At 34.3% G+C, this 14561-nt stretch overlaps 2 protein-coding genes across 5 annotated transcripts; one reads left to right on the top strand and one right to left on the bottom strand.

The window, feature by feature from the left end:
* Window positions 1–563: 563 nt before the first annotated feature.
* On the bottom strand, window positions 564–5855 carry crtam (cytotoxic and regulatory T cell molecule). Of its 4 annotated transcripts, none has more exons than XM_084105108.1 (12): window positions 5774–5855; window positions 4454–4603; window positions 4189–4341; window positions 3967–4083; window positions 3161–3319; window positions 2630–2728; window positions 2215–2289; window positions 2054–2092; window positions 1858–1929; window positions 1471–1623; window positions 1262–1348; window positions 564–1165 (listed from the first exon to the last, which is right to left on the bottom strand). In XM_084105108.1, exons 1-12 carry the CDS (start codon window positions 5823–5825, stop codon window positions 1005–1007), a joined length of 1317 nt encoding a protein of 438 aa, XP_083961234.1. In that variant the 5' UTR covers window positions 5826–5855; the 3' UTR covers window positions 564–1004. The 4 variants fall into 4 exon arrangements, with proteins under 4 accessions (XP_083961234.1, XP_083961235.1, XP_083961236.1 ...); XM_084105109.1 differs by having other exon boundaries at window positions 2054–2089; XM_084105110.1 differs by lacking the exon at window positions 3161–3319.
* Window positions 5856–8013: 2158 nt separating this feature from the next.
* Window positions 8014–13767, top strand: zpr1 (ZPR1 zinc finger). Its single transcript, XM_084105559.1, has 13 exons — window positions 8014–8279; window positions 8396–8557; window positions 9526–9616; window positions 9837–9907; window positions 10107–10193; window positions 10297–10419; window positions 10519–10642; window positions 11904–11974; window positions 12073–12162; window positions 12237–12347; window positions 12436–12525; window positions 12919–12984; window positions 13172–13767. Exons 1-13 carry the CDS (start codon window positions 8163–8165, stop codon window positions 13289–13291), a joined length of 1323 nt encoding a protein of 440 aa, XP_083961685.1. The 5' UTR covers window positions 8014–8162; the 3' UTR covers window positions 13292–13767.
* The last annotated feature ends 794 nt before the right edge of the window (window positions 13768–14561 follow it).

Below are 14561 nucleotides of genomic sequence, written 5' to 3'. Positions count from 1 at the left end.
AATATTTTGTGAGTATATGTTTGTTTGTTTTTTGTCTAAAACAATACTGAAGAGTAAGTTGCATCAAAAACTGAGCCAATGTGACCCTGGACCACAAAACCAGTCTTATGGGTATTTCTTTTTTTTAAATTGAGATTTATACATCATCTGAAAGCTGAATACATAATCTTTCCATTGATGTATGGTTTGTTAGGATAGGACAATATATGAATGTATACTATTTGAAAATCTGGAATCTGAGGGTGCAGAAAAATCTAAATATTAAAAAAATCTCCTTTAAAGTTGTTCATTTATGTTGGTGATTGTGCTGCATCCACTCACAAAAATATATTTTTTATATATTTAAGGTGGGAAAATTACAAAATATCTTCATGGAACATGATCTTTACTTAATATCCTAATAATTTTTGGCATAAAAGAAAAATCGATAATTTTGACCCATGCAATGTTTTGTTGGCTATTGCCACAAATACCCGTGCGACTCAAGACTGGTTTTGTGATCCAGGGTCACATGTATCCATATATCACATGTTTGAAGATTCACCAAGCATAGCATTCACAAGTTACATAAAATAGAGTTTTATTTCATACAAAAACAGTTCATTTAATTTTTCATTCATATTGACTTTTGAAACAGGGACTTTGATAACAGGGAGAGCAGCAGCAATTTCAGGTTAAAAATACAAATTTTTATATGTTGAAACATCATGCAGTCTATTCCAATTTTATGGGAGCACTTTAAAGTTATTAAACTGTAAATGACACATAATAAAACACTTCTTTACATTCAGTATAAAAAATAATGTAACACTTCTTTACATTCAGTATAAAAATAATGTAAACCAGCAACAATGTAAATACAGAATAGCTAACAGTATATACAAAAGCCTTTATTTATCATCTTTTAATTTTCCCAAAATAGGATTATGAGCACCATTGTTCATTACAGAACTGCAGAATTAGTTCAGTCTCTGATGAGGATTCAGATACGGCTGAATTTCCCTCTAAAGTTCAGTCTCCTTGACACAAGCTCCGTCAAGTTTGTTACAAGCTGTTCTTGAACTGTCTTGTGCTTCAGTGATCACATCTACTGTAACTGTTGACTTTTCTGTATTCTGTGGCGTTTCTTCCACTCTGTATTCTGTGAAATTTGAGTTCCAAAAGCCTAGACCGAAAATCAAGAGAAATATGAAAAATTAGTAGTTTGCAAAGACACAAAAGCTTGTGTGTTTGATCTATTAGATGGTTTAAGTAGTTATACCTTGTCTTCTCCTCCCCTGGGACTGCTTCTCTTCATGACTGGCTTTTGATTTGCTGCTTTCCACAGACTGGTCTGATTCTTCATTCTCTGTTATAAAATCAGATTAAAATGAAAAACTGTAGGCCTATCCAGAATTAAATCGCAGCTAAATCCTAGAATATAAATTAAGCTTGAATTAAAGTTAAAATATATAAATAATCTTATATTACCTTTTTTCCAGGCTATATGTGCCCTTCGCAGTCTGATCACAAAGAAGATGACTACAATAAGTAAACATATGATAAGGCTTGTGACCAGCAGGATCAGCAGTGGTGAGCTTTCCTTACGATTGTATTGTTTGTCTTGGTCCCCTATGTCAAGGCCTGCAAATACACAAAGTAATATAATTATCATCAAAATGACATCTTAGGATAGCATCACAAAGGCATAAGAAAAAGTCTATTTTTATCACTGCAATCTTTAATAACATCCTTAATTACATGTTGCTTTTATTTTAATTTGGACTTGCAATTAGCAATCATTTATAAGAGAACAAGGTGGAAATTTTGTTTTTCTGGCTTGACAATGAAGCATTTTATTGTTTATGAGCTTCACACCTTTTGAGTTGGTGCCATTTTTGGTCATGAATCCTTCAGGTGATATGGACTCCGAAGAGTTTATGTTCTGTGCTGAAATGCAAAGGTAGATTTGAGATTAATTTTACAAAGTAAAATAAGCAGGAAATTAATGGTATATTATGTTCAATATGTCATGTTTATATGAAATGAATTTAATATGAATATGAACACTTACTTGTCAAGTTTATATCTGTTGCAGTAGAATGTTCGTCTACTAAAAGAGATCACAAAGCAAATTAATTAATCACAAAGCCTTATACAAAACACACATCAGCTTTTACATGAAATTGCAATATTGTTAATAAGTGTTTTGTCATGCAAAATTGCATAATTTACCTTGTCTGTGGTTTGAGGTAGTGCTGTCTCCTGTTGGGAGCACTTCAGTATTTTCTGACGACAATTCCATGTATGCTGTGATCAGATGGTGAATTTGTTAATCAGTTGTGAGGTATCAAATTTAAAAATCAAAAAGGTAAGATGCTGTCTAGAAGTGACTGTGTGCACACTGCAATAGCTACCAGTAGGTGGAGGCAGAGAGTTACAAGGAGCAGAGGCAATTTCTATTACCAGTATGGGGTTTTATGTGAAGCCCTCACACAGAAGGGGGTTTTGCTTTTATTTTGATCTGAGCTGTATTTAAAGTATTCTGTCATGTGCTGGCTCAAATACTCCTAGTTTATGTAGTGTAATTGGTGTGACATCACATATTTCATTACTTGTCCAAACACATGAAATTAAGAGAAACACTCACCTGTACTGCTAATGGCAGGAGCAGACGTGACAGTGGTCATTGTCTCAGTTTTTAGCACATCTCTAGAACTGGAATACCTTGATGTGGAGGCCGTAACAGCTATGTGAAGACACAATAAAAACATTCACTGTTGACCGTTTGCGTATAAGGATCTGACTTTTGAAAGTATTTATTAATATACGTGGTTAGTGTGTCTATTCTGAATGGGGAACACAGCCTGTTTTGTTCAAAGAAATAGCTGACTTCCCTTAGATCATGTGATTGATCACTCTAATGTGGACCACACATTCACTTAAATTGGAAACTACCAAATACTCTGAAGTGTAGATTAACTTTCTCTGTGCACCACAGCCAAACAAAATCCCCTAATATTTCATTTCCCTTTTCTAATAATGGCTAATGTCATATATGGCATGCTCCTGTTTTTGTCACATGCTTGGGAAATCAGTGGTGGTGGTGAGGTGAAAGCAAATATGGCGGAACTGGTTTAATGTACTGAAACTGGTTTTATGTACCATTTGTGGTACTTACAGTGATTTTCAATGATGATAAAATCCAGCACTTGTTTTGGGAGTTCTTTGTGTTTTGCCAGGCACATCACTGTTGCTTCCCTGATATGAGTTTTGATTGTTAAGATGCTAACTGCCAGTGACCTGTTGGATCTCCCCTCCCGCAAGGTATTGGGTAGAGCTGTTAGGGCAAAACAGGGCATATTCAGTAATCTGTCATTTTGAATTCAACTAGTATGAGAAACACCCTAAATTTATTATTGATAGTATCATTGTTTACATTTATCCTTAGCTGACCTGCTTCAGAATATTGTGGTTCCTCTATTTTTCACGAGGTATTAGTAGTTTCACAGTGTGTGAAATGTCAGAAGGCATGGGACTTTATTTGCCAATGTATCTGTTTCACAGTATGTCTGTGAGTTATATTTTGTAATGTTTTTAAAAGAAGTGTCTTACGCTCACCAAGCCTGCATTCTAATATGCTGATTTGTTGCTCAAGAAACATTATGTCTTCTTATTATCAGCATTAAAAACAGCTGTGCTGCTTAATATTTTTGTGGAAACTGTGATACATTTTTTTAGGATTCTTTGATGAATAGAAAGTTTAAAAGAACAGCATTTATTTGAAAGAGAAATCTTTTGTGCCATTATAAATGTCTTTACTCTCACAATTTAAAGCATTCCTGCTGATTAGAAATATTAATTTCTTTAAAAAAAAAAACGTATATATAGGCTATATATACACACACACACACACACACACACATTACCGGTCAAAAGTTTGGAAACTGTCTGCCCACTCAAACTGAGACACTTCTCGTAACTTACCTTCAATTTCAACCCCACTGATTCGCCAAGAGAGTTCAGGTGGGTTGCCATTCGCTGCCACTGAACATTTGAGGATTGTTTTATCTTCATACTCGGCCATTTCTATTTTGGGGGCTCCTGTGACCAGATCAAAAAGAGTCTCATTTTATATTCCATTATCCATCTGTAAATCATTTTATGCATGCTTTCAGAAAAGATGAGTGATAAAATATTTATATTTACCCAGAACCTTTACTCTGAATCTTTTTGAAACGACTTTATCTTCATACAGAAGACATTTATAAAGCCCTTCATCGTCGAAGGTAACGTTAGACAGGAGTAACACATATTCAGAGTTGTCTGAGGTAAAAATGCTGCTCCTTGAATCTCGTAGGCCTGTACGGGAACATGAAATAAATCTTTAATGTTTATGAAGTACAACAAAGAGGAAATGTAACAGTGTTTGAAATGTGTTTTTTCGCACAATATACAGTGTTCTTTCCCTCACCTCTGATGTTGTTGAAGTACATAACATGACCTTGTGGATTTCTCCACTCCATGAATGCATTCTCACTGAAATTTCTTCGTGGACATTTCAATGCCAGTGTGTCTCCTTCTGCCACTGTAATGTACTTTGTTGCGGAACATTCTCTTATTCCTGTTAAGAAAGGAAATAAGTAAGTGAGAATCATCAAGTTTTGACAAAACATTCCAACCAAAGACATTGATCAAAGCTAAATATACAGTCCAGAGGTGGGCTATAGTTTAATGGAAGAACAGTAGGTTGATAAGACCACAGACACCCTACGCTCTGCTCTGACTCATTTCAGTATTCTCAGTGCTCTCGCTAGCTGCGGCTGAAAGTGAGAAGGGGCTACACTATGCATTAGAGTGACTGCTGTAAGTGGTCTTTTATTTTCTTGTGTGGTTCAATCTTGCAGCAAGAGAAAACTTGCCACTGTGACACATAAAGCGACATGCTGGCGCTGGAACAGGAAACAGTGGTGTTAAAACGTTATTCACAAAGGTGTAAACATATCAAACAGATGAAGTTCTAAATCAGGCGACATGGGAGTGTGATTTTTTTAGTCATATGTAAAATGACCAATATATTTCCTAATGTGCAATTTTATGTGGGAGTATAGTAGCCTACACTAAAACCTTCACAGTGCAATGATTAATTAAATGTAATATTCCTTTTATTCACCTTTGAACTTAATTCCATTTAATAATGTAACTTATTTATAATTTTTAAATATGTGCAGTTATATTCACTGATACTGTTTTTCATTATTTAGGTTCATTATTGAAAAGCTTTACATCCACTGCTGTGATGAAACTGTATTCAAGAATAGTTTCCTGTTCCTATACCACAAGGTGAGTACACCTAAAAACAATAGTTATATCTTTCAACCCAATCTATAGTAATAAATGAAACGAGTTGCACAATGACTGTTAAAATCATGTAGAAATCTATCAAACGGCATCATACAACAAAACACTGAAAGCACTAACACGTCGGACAACGTAACCTCTGAAAAAAATTATTTGTTGAATTTAATCAATTTTTTATCGTAAGTGGTTGCACACAATTGACTTTAGCTACATTTAAACAAATGCATTAAGTTGAACTAAAATTGATTAAGTTCAGCTTAATGCATTTGTTTAAATGTAGCTAAAATCAATTGTGTGCAACCACTCACGATAATTTTTTTTATTAAATTCAACAAATCATTAATACATCCACAAACTAGTAAACCACAATGCCACTTTATTAAGTCAGCGATATAGCCTAAACCGTTTCAAATAAGAAATATGTTTGTCTTACCTCCTACAATCAACATCAGAATGTGAATAACAAAGCCGGTTTTGATCTCCATACTGCACGCTCTTGAACTCTGAAGCTCACTTCCTCTGCTTTGACTCTTTTAAAGAGAGTGGCTTCCATGACATCATGAGATGTCATGGTCTTTTCCCCTGTGCGAATTAATGTGTCAAGTTTCAGGGGCATTTCGGCCAGAGGTTGGTTCTCGTTTAGAAAATTCACACATGCCCACTTTTGACCTATTAAGTTCTCATCTATTTAGTCAAATGATATGTCTAATTCAGACTTAAATTCTGACTGGCCTCAGTTTAACAATTTCATAATAATATATGAATGTTCAAATACTAATATAATATAATATAATATATATTATACAAATGAGAACAATTACAACAATTAGATGTTAACTTTTTTTTTTTTTATAATATGAGAATAGAAGAGAAAGTGTTAGTATTACTGGATCAAGCGCTGTCGAAAAAGAAGCGTGCGTCTTCAGCCGTTTCTTGAACGTGGCTATGGACTCAGCAGCTCTGGTTGAGTTAGGCAGATCATTCCACCAGGAGGGAACAGTCATGGTAAAGGTCCGAGAAAGAGGACCTTTATTTCAAATATATTTAAAGTTATTTTAAATTGTAGTGTTTCACAGTATTACTGACCCCAAACTTTTGAATGGTATTATAGCAAAATATAATTTATTACTGTAATACACTTAAGTCTCTTAAAGATCTTCATCAGCTTCAATAACCTTCCTCGGTTGTGATGAATCATCCAGTATCTACACTGGCCATCTCTTGACTTTGGCAGAATATTTCAGTGTTGAAAATCTGGAACTCAAAATATATTTTAAATGTTTTTTTTAATAGAATGTTTTATTTAATTTAAAAGTGACCATTCTATATGTGTATATATATATATATTTCTTTGTAATCCTGTAGATTTTGTACTATTTATTCACAAAATGTTGTGTTTATATCTGGATATTTATGTGAATAAATTATTCAGATTTTATTGGTCCCTATTAGCATAAGCATCTAACCTTGTTGGATGGTTGAATAAAATCTATTTTTAATCTGTGACAGCACCCTGACATCACTGTGACAAAAAAACGCTAAACAACTTTGCAGGAACAGGAAGGTCTTTATTCGCAAGGGGAAAAAATCACACGCTCAAATTTGCACCACTGACCATTTCACCACGCAGGCAAAAAAAACACTTCCCCATTTCAATACACAACCCAGACAGAGCACGTCATAGGCTACTTTATAACATAGCATAATGGACATATCTGCATGTTCATTAAATAGCCTATAATACATATTCTATATTGTATTCCAGCCAGTAGTTTTGTAGGTTCTGCCACCAAGGGACGGTTCATGCAATTCCAGTCTGCTATGAGTCAAATAGATGATTTTCTGGCTAGGACACTATATGACATGAATGGTCAACATGAAGTCCACTGCAGTGAATGAGATGCTGGAGGCCAATAAGAGTTTCTTCACAATAATTATGTGGTCAGAACCATGTGAAATCATGAAAGCCTTATTTTAAGAAATGTCTTATGTGGTTGTTTACATGCATATTTCAGACCACTGAGAATTTGTTCATTGATAGAATCTTGCCAGGGTTGGCAACTCTTAACATTAGAAGAATTGAAAGCATGAGGCAAAGAGACAGAAGCTGATGGAGCGCCATCTGGTGGCTGCTGATTTGAAACAACTATCAATGACAGCAAAATAATGTTAACGTATTATACGGTCCTAATATATACATAGTATATACATATCATATAATTTATATGTGATGTCTGGAAACTAAACATTTTAGTTGGGAAATCGCACAGTAAAACATATGGGGTTCCTTCTGTTTGTAAGACGAGCTCCAGTTTGAATAAAATTGAATAACACGTGTATGGCACATTCATACAACCCTAGTTCAAACGAAACATTGTGTAGGCCTATAGTGTTTTTGGGTCAACGTTGAAACCGGCATTAAAAATCAATGTTAAACAAATCCTGGATGTTATTGTGAAAGTATTTTATCCAGCAACCGTATAACCATTATTGCAGTAGTGTTCATGTGTGATTAATGACGAGTTTGCATTTATTATAAATACATGATACAAGACATTAAATGAACAATGACATACATAAATGCACTAAATATTCCTTAACCCTAATCATAATAAAGTCAAGACTTTTATTTTGACACGTCTTGTTAACTTGAGCTGAGTCTGACCCGGTGGTGATTCTACGCACATGAGGATATTACCAAAAACGTGCGAACTGCGAAGGCTGCTGGAAACTTCTAGCAGAACGAGAACATCACTCACTATAACCACTTCTACCAGTAAACCGGACTGTTTAAATACTTTTAACCCACAGTACCTGGCGATATGTCAGTTATTGAGGAGGAGCGCGTCCGCGGCGGCGTTTTTAAGGACATTAATGCAGATGATGAAGATCATCAACCTACAGTGATTGAGAGTTTGTGCATGAACTGTTATAAAAATGTACATATGCAGCTTTATTATTATTATTACTTTTAGGCAATACGTATATCAAGTATTACTTTTTTTTTTAACAAATTAATGCATTTATTTAATGCCAATTTGTATGACCTGTCCAGGGAAGCACACGTCTTCTGTTTACTAAGATCCCTTTCTTCAAAGAAATCATCATCAGCTCCTTTACATGTCCACACTGTAACTGGACCAACACGGAAATCCAGTCTGCTGGCCGCATACAAGAGCAGGGTGTCCTGTACACCTTACAAGTAAAGACCAAACAGGTATGTCTTGTCTTGTTTATTTATGTATAAAATAATAAACTGTTGGTATGGACTGTTAACTTTGACCATAAACTGTTTTTTAGATGTCGGGAGGGTCAAGTAATAAAAATTACATTGCCAAAATAGAGAGAGAAATCATTAATGTGTCGATACTTTAAGACGCAATAAAACGCAACAAAAGTGCGTCACTCGTTTAGTCAATTTTCAACAACTTATGAACCAATCAAAGAAAACATAGAGCTTCTCCTAGTGGTCATTATATAAAGCACGAAGGAAAAACCCCACATGTGATATTGCTTAATATGACAGCTTTAACTTAAAATATACAGAAGAGAAACTATTCTGATTAGATTTTTCAACATAATGATGGGAGCAATTTTCCATAAAATTTGTTTTCTTTTGGTCAATTTCATGCAGTTCACGACACGTCAAAGAAAGCAACAGAATGGGCTTTATTTTATTAATCAATTTCTACATCAAAGAGGGAGAGAGAGCGGTATAAGCACTGGTAATATAATTTGATCTCTTGATTTTTAACGAATACAACTGTGTTAATCTTAAGGATGTGACGCTGAACATTTAAAGGAGTTAGTTTACCCAAAAATTAAAACAATCCTGTAATTTACTCACCAAGCCATCCTTTCTTCTTTCAAACACAGAGTTATATTAAGAAATATCCTGACACTCTTCCAAGCTTTAAAATGGGAGTGAATTGTAATTGAGATTTTCAGACAGAACTCGACTCCTGTACGGCCATGACTAGAAGCCAGTGATTATAGTTTACGAAGTTATAAATATTGATATTTTTCTTACAAAAACGCATCGCTTTGCTTCAGAAGGACTTTATTACTTTTATGATGGATGGATCTTTTTTGGGCTTCAAAATCTTACTTACTATCCGCACATCTCATGTAGTCCCATTTGAAGTTTCTCTCAGGAATCAGCAAGTAGTTTTTCCTTTTGTGCAGGACATGAATCGAGAGGTTGTAAAGTCGGACAGTGCGTCCACCAGAATTCCACAACTTGATTTTGAAATTCCTCCTTTCACACAGAAGGGCTGTAAGTTATGTATTTTCATTTTGACCTCTAACTAAAGTACAAATCTCTTATTGAAAAGTTGATGTTCTGATGGATTATAATGCAATTACAGCCTGTAACTCAACTTCAATTTTGTTTTATGGTGTAGTAGACTTAATCTGCAGAATGATATTTTGCAAATTATAATAAATACTGTTTGTAAGTTTATCATTAATACCGTTTTGTCTTTCTAATGGGTTAGCCTTGTCAACAATTGAGGGCCTTCTGGACAGAGCAGTGGCGGGTTTAGAGCAAGACCAACCTATTAGAAAGGTGGGTGTTTTATCTGTGCACCTTTTTTTAATAGCCTTGTTCATCCATATGTTTCATCAGGTGTGAACTATTTATGCAAAGCGTTCTGTTTTATATTGAGAATAATTGTCTATATATAATTAAGTGTTCTGTTTTTGTTCCTATATGTTTGTATTTATTTATTTATTAAGAGTTCTGTTTGTTCCTCTCCACACTGCAGGGAACAGATCCAGCTGTTGCTGAAAAAATAGATGAATTCATCCAGAGGCTGAAAAAGCTTAAAGAAGTTGAGGAGGAATTCACTTTAGTAAGTTTTGCTGATGGTAAACTTCAGAAAGATTCCGTGCGCCTGACAAAGGATTAAACATTATCATGAACTAATGAATGCCGCATTTGTCTTCTGTCTGCAGATTATTGATGATCCATCTGGGAATAGTTTTATTGAGAACCCGTTTGTGCCTCAGAAAGACACGGCTCTCTCTGTCACGTATTACAACAGGACAGCTGAGCACAACGCTGCGCTAGGAATAGAGGTGAGCAACTGCTACAGAATCTGTTCTGCTGTTGACTTGAGCAAGGAGTGCAGAACTGTAAGATTACAGTTTCTTCAACTTCCACCATCTCTTTTTCAGGTAGAGGAAAAACAAGACGAAAAGACAGTCGATGATATAGATGCAATGAGAAATGAGGTATTAGTGTTCAACACTAACTGCCCAGAATGTAACGCCCCAGCCAACACAAACATGAAGCTTGTCCGTATCCTTTAAAGTACACTAGCAAACAACATGCATTTTCAAATGAATCTTTGTGTTAAATTGCTAACCAAATAACAGAGGCTTTCCATGTAGATTTTTTTTTTAATATCCTGCTTTACTAATTTATTTGAATGCAGAGAAAAATGGTTGTTCAACAAATGATGGTACCAAGAAGGGGTTGGCGATATGAACAGAATTTTATATCACGATTCTCGATATGCGACATTTTATTTCACAATGATATATATCATCACAATAAAGTTATTTTTGCTTTAAATAAGTTTGATATAAATTTGATACCATTGTAATTTCATAATTCTTGTCACCATTTTAAATATAACAAAAACTAGTACTAGAGTCTTATTACTAATTAATGTTGTATTATGAAGCAGACGTTCCTGTATGCACTCGCACGAAAACTCGCAGCTTTTTTATTGGGGTGGAAACACACTGAAACTGTGTGTCAATTCATTCATTCAAATATATGTAATCTTACCAAACAACTTTATTTCACTTCAGAATTCTACATCTAGCTGTAGATAAAATAACAAATGAAATTTACCATTATTTTCCGGTCTGTATCTGTCAAGTCAGATTTTTCACTGCAAACATCCATGACAGCTTTTAACTTGTGCATGCTGGCAAATAATCATGGCCACCCGACATTAATTATAAAATCATTTTTGTATGGCCTTTCAAAACCCGAGGGCCAACCATGTTACATAGTAAAGCGATCACCAACAGAATCATTTTGGGCAGGGATTAATGTAAACACAGATATTGGATACCAGGCATGTCTAAAGTGAATGTAAACAGGCAGGGCAAATAAACGAATATGGTCAAAAGATTAGGTTTGTGTGCATTAGGACTTGCAGTGTAAACACAGCCCAATATAGTCATGCGTTTTTCTTTTTCAACTGTTTACGTTCACTTAAGACATAAATGACTGTTAACTTGCAGAGATGGTCATTTTGACACACAAGTATGTGTATTTACCATTCATTACCATGTGTCTCTCAGACAATGCTCAGAAACAGTCTCTCTGATAGCGAGCTCATATAGAGAATTGTTGTCTTTCTCTGCTTACTGTGCTTCAACGGTTTAAAATCACTTAAACCACAATGCTTAAAAACACACATTCAAATGATAAGCTTTGTGACCGCGCAGCACAGCAACGTCCCATATCATGGAGATATGGGTTTAACACTTGTGGGTCATAATTTAAAGAAAGCAGTTTATTGGTCCCTTTAACCCAATTGCAGAAATTCCACACTTTAAAGAGGTCATAATAATGGCCACTAATTGCGACAGCTGTGGACATCGCACCAATGAGGTGAGAATAATAAACCATGCTATATGTTTGTGTATTTTTTGTTGTTGTTGCTGTTCTTGTATTATGGACTGGAATTTATCATTGACATCATTAAATAGGTGAAATCAGGAGGAGCCACAGAAGAGCTGGGAACCAGAATAACTCTCCACTTAACCGACCTTTCAGATATGTCCAGAGACCTGCTGAAGGTGGGTTTGGCTCCATGTGACACTGTGTGAGCATACTTTACCTTTTCATCATTCATGTGTTATGTGTGTAACAGTCAGAGACGTGTAGCGTGTTGATTCCCGAGCTGGAGTTTGAGTTGGGGATGGCGGCTGTCGGAGGGAAGTTCACTACGCTGGAAGGACTCCTCAAGGACATCAAAGATCTGGTAGGAATCAAAGCCCAGCTAACGGCTTTCGTTGTTATCAACAAACAGCCTCTTTTATGCTAATTTTATGCTTTTATGCTTATTTTAGATTGTTTCAAAAAACCCCTTCATGTGTGGAGACAGCTTTACAGCGGATAGAGCAGGGAAACTGGAGCTTTTTGGGCAAAAGATTGACAAGGTTTGAATGACATTACTGACATTTCTGTTAATGTTCTTCACTGTTAAATGCAATGACAATATTCTCAAAATGGGGCGTCTTAAAAGGAACTTATTTATATAACTTATTTATATATATATATATATATATGTGTGTGTGTGTATATATATATATATATATATATATATGTATATTTTATATATATATATATATATATATATATATATATATATATATATATTTATTTATTTATTTATTTATTTATTTATATATATATTTATATTATATATTATAAAATATATTTATATATATATTTTTTTTAAATAAATAAATATAGACATTAATTTATTTATTTTATGTTTGAAATTGTCAAGAATTGTCAAGGAATTAATGTGTTTACTAAATGTTTATTAGATAATGGCGGGGGAAATGGATGTGCATATTATCCTGGACGATCCGACAGGCAATAGTTATATTCAGGTGAGGCCAGTTAAACCTTTTTTTTTATAATACAAAATAAAACATTGTTTTATTTAAAGGATCTTATTAAGATATCTTATGGTTAAGCTTCATATTTAATGTCTTCAATTGTGTGATTTTTAAACATTTGGATGTATATATCTTGTTCTTTTTATGTGATGGCTAATCACCCGACTCCTTTTTGCAGAATGTTTATGCCCCGGATCCAGATCCAGAAATGAAGATTGAAAAGTACACCAGGACCTTTGAGCAGAACGAAGACTTGGGGCTCAATGACATGAAAACCGAAGGGTACGCAGAGAAATAGGCTTAAAGTCAGAGAAAAATGGAGATTATATGTTGTTATATTCCAAATTCTGTCGAAATTATTATATAACATTATTTAATTCACTTTTACATTTATTGTAATATTTCATGTACTTGCCACTTCTGAAAACCATGTTGTCTTTAAAAGCATCATTATGATTTGAGAGGGAACATTTTTTTTTTTTTTTTTGGCTTGAATAAATGCAAGGTTCTTAATTTCCTTGCTGGAAATTATTTGAATAATTTTTAAGTTATGGTCATCTTGGCTATGAAGCACTTGTGTTAATTAACAATGTCACAACAAAATTGTTACAAAGTTTTTGAAGTAAATACAACTAGACACTTAAAGTAGTCTTAAGCACACTACAGATGTGAATTCTGTGGATGCATTTTCTTTTACATTAAGTAGGACTGACTCATCCATAAAGGCTGTAACATAACAAGGGTTATGTTTGTACAATAAAAGAGTTTCAAATATGTAATAATGTGGTGTTGATCTATTTACGCTTAAGAAAATAAGAAATCTAGTTCAGTAAGAAATCTAATTAACAATGGCTTCAGAATGACATCAAGCCCAGCACAATGCTTTAGCTAATAGATTTTATGACTGTTGGAACATGCAGTTACACTGCTGAAGAGGAGCTCTTTAGTATGTGTTTTGTTTTTATATACTTGTGTTTGTCGCGATAAACTGATAATCAGTTTGATTGTTTTTATTGATATTTGCACTTCTCTAATTAGTCAATTATTAATCCTTCAAATTGTTACTACTGGTAAATGGCACCATTTAATGAGCCTTTGAAGTATAGCCCCCAAAAAAGCCATAACATCACTGTCCTTTTAACAGGAAACAGCAGTGTTCACAAGTTAAGAAACATCATGGCCCGGTTTCACAGACAGGGTTTAGATTAAGCCAGGATTAAGCCTTAGTTCAATTAGTAGCTTTTATAAATGTGGCTTAAAAAAAAAAACATTACAGGTGTGCATCTTGAGACAAAACAATGGCAGTGGCATATTTTAAGATATGTCAGTGCAAATTGCTTTCATTTAAAACAATCAAACATGCATTTTAGTCTGGGACTAGGCTTAAGTCTTGTCTGTGAAACCGGGGGCATGTATTGTTTGTGCAACTTTTAATGCCATTCCCAGAAACTGCCAAAAATGTGTAAATTAGCATATATCTAATGGTATGAATAATTATATAATGGATATGGGATTGTATTTGTGGTAATCAGATTATTTTCTTTATTTCAGCACAATAAGTTAGTTAT

This window comes from Abramis brama, assembly GCF_963993115.1.
Source record: "Abramis brama genome assembly, chromosome: 25".
Lineage (NCBI taxonomy): Eukaryota > Metazoa > Chordata > Actinopteri > Cypriniformes > Leuciscidae > Abramis > Abramis brama.
This window is presented reverse-complemented; position numbering and strand designations above follow the sequence as displayed.

Coding starts and splice junctions, on each gene's coding strand:
- crtam (XM_084105108.1), bottom strand. CDS start 5,825: ATGGAGATCAAAACCGGCTTTGTTATTCACATTCTGATGTTGATTGTA. Junction 2,729..3,160: donor TATCATCATTGAAAATCACT/GTAAGTACCACA, acceptor GTCTTCACATAG/CTGTTACGGCCTCCACATCA. Junction 1,166..1,261: donor CCAGGGGAGGAGAAGACAAG/GTATAACTACTT, acceptor TTTTCGGTCTAG/GCTTTTGGAACTCAAATTTC.
- zpr1 (XM_084105559.1), top strand. CDS start 8,163: ATGTCAGTTATTGAGGAGGAGCGCGTCCGCGGCGGCGTTTTTAAGGAC. Junction 8,280..8,395: donor GCATGAACTGTTATAAAAAT/GTACATATGCAG, acceptor TGACCTGTCCAG/GGAAGCACACGTCTTCTGTT. Junction 10,194..10,296: donor TTGAGGAGGAATTCACTTTA/GTAAGTTTTGCT, acceptor TTCTGTCTGCAG/ATTATTGATGATCCATCTGG.